Below are 4,239 nucleotides of genomic sequence, written 5' to 3' on the forward strand. Positions count from 1 at the left end.
GGCGCTCCCGCCGAGGGTTCGGATCTCACATACAGACCAGCCGCTCACTGGCTGAGCGAGGAGCGGGGGCAACACCGAGGGTTGCGATCCCATGGCCGATCCCGTGGCCGGTCCCGGTCCGGTACGGGCACGACACTGAGGGTTGCGATCAGTTGCCAGTCACGAAAAAAGACAAAAAGACAAAAAAAAAAAAAAACTTCTGCACATCAAAAGAAACAACAGAGCAAAAAGACTACCTATAAAGTGGAAGGAAATATTTGCAAACTATATGTCTGACAAGGGATTAATATCCAGTATATACAAGGAACTCAAACAACATTAAAAAAACAAGTAATTGGATCAAAAAATGGACAAAGGAGCTGCATAAGCATTTCTCAAAGGAAAATATACAAATGGTCAACATGCATATGAAAAAATGCTCAGTTAGACCTGCTGTTATCAAAAAGACAGAAAATAACATGCTGGCAAGAATGTGGAGAAAGGAGAACCCTGCTACACTGCTGGTGGGACTGTAAATTAGTGCAGTCATTATGGAAAACAGTATGGAGGTTCTCAAACAACTACAGATAGAACTGCCATAGAATCTACCAATCCCACTATTTGGTATATTCCCAAAGGAATGTAAATCATCATGTCAAAGGGATACTTGCACTCCCGTGTTTATCATAAGAGTTGGAAGAGTTCAAACCAGCCTAAATGTCCATTGACCGAGGACTGGATAAGGAAAATGTGGTATACATACACAAAGGAATACTACTCTGCCATAAAAAAGAATGAAATTCTGCCATTCACAGCAACATGGATAAACTTAGAGAATATCATGTTAAGTGAAATAAGCCAGGCACAGAAAGAGAAATACTGCACATCTTCACTTATAAGTGGGAGCTAAAAAACAAACAAACAAACAAACAAACAAAAAACAAATAAATAAATAAAAAGAGAAAGAAAGAAAGAAAGAAAGAAAGAAANCAAACAGGATAAAGTGGATCCACAAAGCCAAAAGTTTGTTCTTTGAAAAGACTTATTAAACGAACTGATCTAGAAAAGTTAAAGAAAAAAAATTCTTAAAGAATAATAAATACATACAGACCAAGTTTTGTTTATCGCATGAATGGAAAGTTGGTATATCATTTTAAAATCAAAGTAATTCACCATGTTAACAGAATAAAGGAGAAAAGGCATAAAGTGATTGTAATAATTGAAGAAAATTTTTGATTAGAAATTTACCATTTATATTGTTTCAAAATAAATCTTAGAAAATTATAAATAGTAACTTGCTTAACCTAGTAAAATATAGATACAAAAACTTATAGCACACTTTATACTTAATGGTGAGAATGTGAAAGCCTTTCCTCTGAAATCAGGAATAAAAGAGGGTGGCTGTTAACATCACTTCTATGCAACACTGTTCCTGGAAATCTTTGTAAAAAGGCAATAAAATAAAAATAAATAAAAGACACAAGGAATGGAAAGGAAGAAGTAAAACTGTCATATTCACAGGTGACGCAACTGTTCACGTGAAATAATTAGAATTAATGAGTACATTTAAGTTCTCTAGATACAAGGTCAATATACAAAAGTCAATTGTTCCTCTGTATACCAGTAACATTTAAATAATAAAATTTTTAAATATATAAAATTTTTCATGGTAGTAAGATATATTAAATGCTTAGCAATAAGTTGATATAAAAACTTCTACATATCCATATATATATATGCCATCCTTTGACAGAGTGGTTGTTTAAATGAAGCACAGACTTGGAAGTCAATGACTGAGCTAAACAAGCATCTCCCATTAGGAAACGCCTGGGGACCTGAGGTAAGGAAAACATTACTTTGCAAATTGTTTGTTCGGATAACTAATCTGGCGTTTTGGTACTAACAAAAACTTGATGGAAACACTTTGGATTTAAATATGTTTTGGTAAATCAAATCCTATTTTCTATTGAATTAAATTATTTCCAAAAATGCTTCATCTTAATTTCTATTTGTTCTGCTGCTGATTCTGTGTTACTATTTTAATTTTCACTGCTGAAAACCTGTGTTTGCAAATTATGAAATTTCTGATAAACATGTAAAAGCACTGTGAGTTCTTTAAAAGACTAACTAGCTCCCTTACTTGTTCAGGTCTTTACTTAAAAATCAAGTAGTCAGGATTTTATTGCCACCCTATCAAAAAGAATAAGAAAATCACTCCCATAAGAAGTTTTCCAATAAGAAAATCACTCCCATAAGAGCCCATATCTCCCTTCCTTATGTTTAAAAATATCATTAGCATTGATAACTCTCTGAGGGAAGGGAATTTTGTTTGTTTTGTTCACTGCTGTCTCTCCAGTATCTAACCCATGGTAAGTGTTCAATAAATATTTGTGGAATTGATTAATTAACTATAGATCAGCTACATAATATGAAAAGTACTATTTCACTACTTTAAAATCATACAGAATTAAACTAGTAATGAGATCAGTCAAAACAGAACTTACCTTTGTCAACCTGAGGAAAGAAATCAAAGCACTGATAAAATATCAGAGTTTATTTGCACCAACATGAGGACTGCAGGCTAAGGAACACAAGCCAAGTTGCCTTGGCAATGTGCTCCAAAGTACAGACAGAGCGTCCGCATTTTTGTAATGACAAAAGGGAGGAAAGGGACAACCCCTTAATTAGTACGTCAGGCTTTCCATTGATTGTCTAGCATGACATGAGTTAGCGATTGGTTATTGGTTACATCTTGCTCTTCCAATAATTGGTAAATTCATGAGTAAGGGTCAAGTTGTCCATTTCAACGTTCTTTAAGTTATAGCTTCATGAAGCGACACATGGGCTAGTCTGGGCAGTTGCCCTACTATTATGGTCATCTCCACGGCAAACCTATAAACTGACATTCTTGTTCTCCCCCCCCCCCCATTTCTCAGCCTTTATCCCTCCCCTTAGAATAACATTCTGATCTGCATCAATCAGAATTGAAGCTCCTGTTCCTAGGCTTCCACTCCTGAACCTGGCCTTTTATCAAACTAAGGATGTACTGGCCTTCATGGGGCATCCCTTTGAAAATTCCTTGAGGGATGATTAGTCAGTTCTGGTAGTGCATGTGCCAGGTGTGCTCTGTTACAATGAAAGCCCCCTGAGCTCAGAGCAGGTTGTTCAGGCTGTGTTCTTAGAGCTTCTGCAGCTCATACTGTCCTGCCCGGGAGCCAAGCTGTTGAGTCACTTACCCTACTTCCTTAGGGCTTCCTCCTATGAAAGACTGACACCAGACAGGGCAGGTGTACCAACACGGGCACACAAAATATTTGGATTCTTTATAGTGACTCTAACTAAAGCCAGAGGACATATAAGAGGTCTGTTTTATCCAAAAATTTCTTGATACCATAGGCCAATACGACTCTTACGTACAACCCAATTCTGTCTCTCTCATGATCTCATCTTTTGTTTATTATACAAATATCTTCTAAACTTTTCCCAGAGCTCTCCCAAAGCTGAACTAGAACACATGTGTTATCTCTGCCCCTGATTACTATTTACTTCATTCAGTCTTTTCCAATATCATTAACATGAGAAGACCCAGAGAAAAGGCAACGAGCCAGTGGTATGTGTACAGTTGAGTGTCAGTGGGACTTTCTGCTCCATTTAGTAGACCTGTGTTCTCAGCTCATACTTGTGGTTACCAGAATACAAATGGTAAGCAATCTCCTCCTCCTCACCTTGATGGACTATGCACATTTCTCTAAACTCAGCAACTTTACACATTGCATTTTACCTGAAATGCATCTTAACCCAAACTATTTTCCTGCGACCTGGGTAGGATGCTGCCACTGTGATGAATTCCCTCTGAACATTACTCCCATTGTTGCATTGCTCATCTTTAATTCAGATTCCTGGGAGAGGAACTTTGATTGATAGAACTTAGATTATGAGCTGCCCCGTCCCACCCCCACCCCAGCTATCTCCTAGAGTAGAGAGAGAAAGAATCTGTTCCTGTCAGCTTGTACAATGAAAGGTGGGAACATGGAATTACCCTCCCACTCTGATGACATCAAAAGGAATCAGGGTTCTAATGAGAATGAGATTGGGCTCTGGGCAGATTTTTTAAAAAGGCAATTATCCACAAATACTGCTCTCAAGAGATGCTGAAATTCTCATTTAATTAAAGTTTTACTGTTAAATTAGCTGCAAACCTTGAGGACAATTTCATCTCCTGGGAGAAATGAGGGAGTATTGGAATAGAAGTAACAATAA

General features: G+C 37.3%; 1 protein-coding gene across 1 annotated transcript in view; it reads left to right on the forward strand.

Moving 5' to 3' along the window:
• LOC103595108 (chromosome unknown open reading frame, human C1orf101) overlaps positions 1-4,239 on the forward strand; it is a gene marked incomplete at its 5' end in the record, with an annotated part of 74,801 nt that overhangs the window by 67,587 nt on the left and 2,975 nt on the right. Inside the window, one exon of the mRNA XM_008578423.1 lies at positions 1,733-1,819. Within this exon, the coding sequence (XP_008576645.1) occupies positions 1,733-1,819 (87 nt within the window). The remainder of the gene's footprint in view (positions 1-1,732; positions 1,820-4,239) is intronic.

The sequence above is a fragment of the Galeopterus variegatus genome, unplaced genomic scaffold (genome assembly GCF_000696425.1).
Source record: "Galeopterus variegatus unplaced genomic scaffold, G_variegatus-3.0.2 Scaffold1681, whole genome shotgun sequence".
Taxonomy (NCBI): Eukaryota; Metazoa; Chordata; class Mammalia; order Dermoptera; family Cynocephalidae; genus Galeopterus; species Galeopterus variegatus.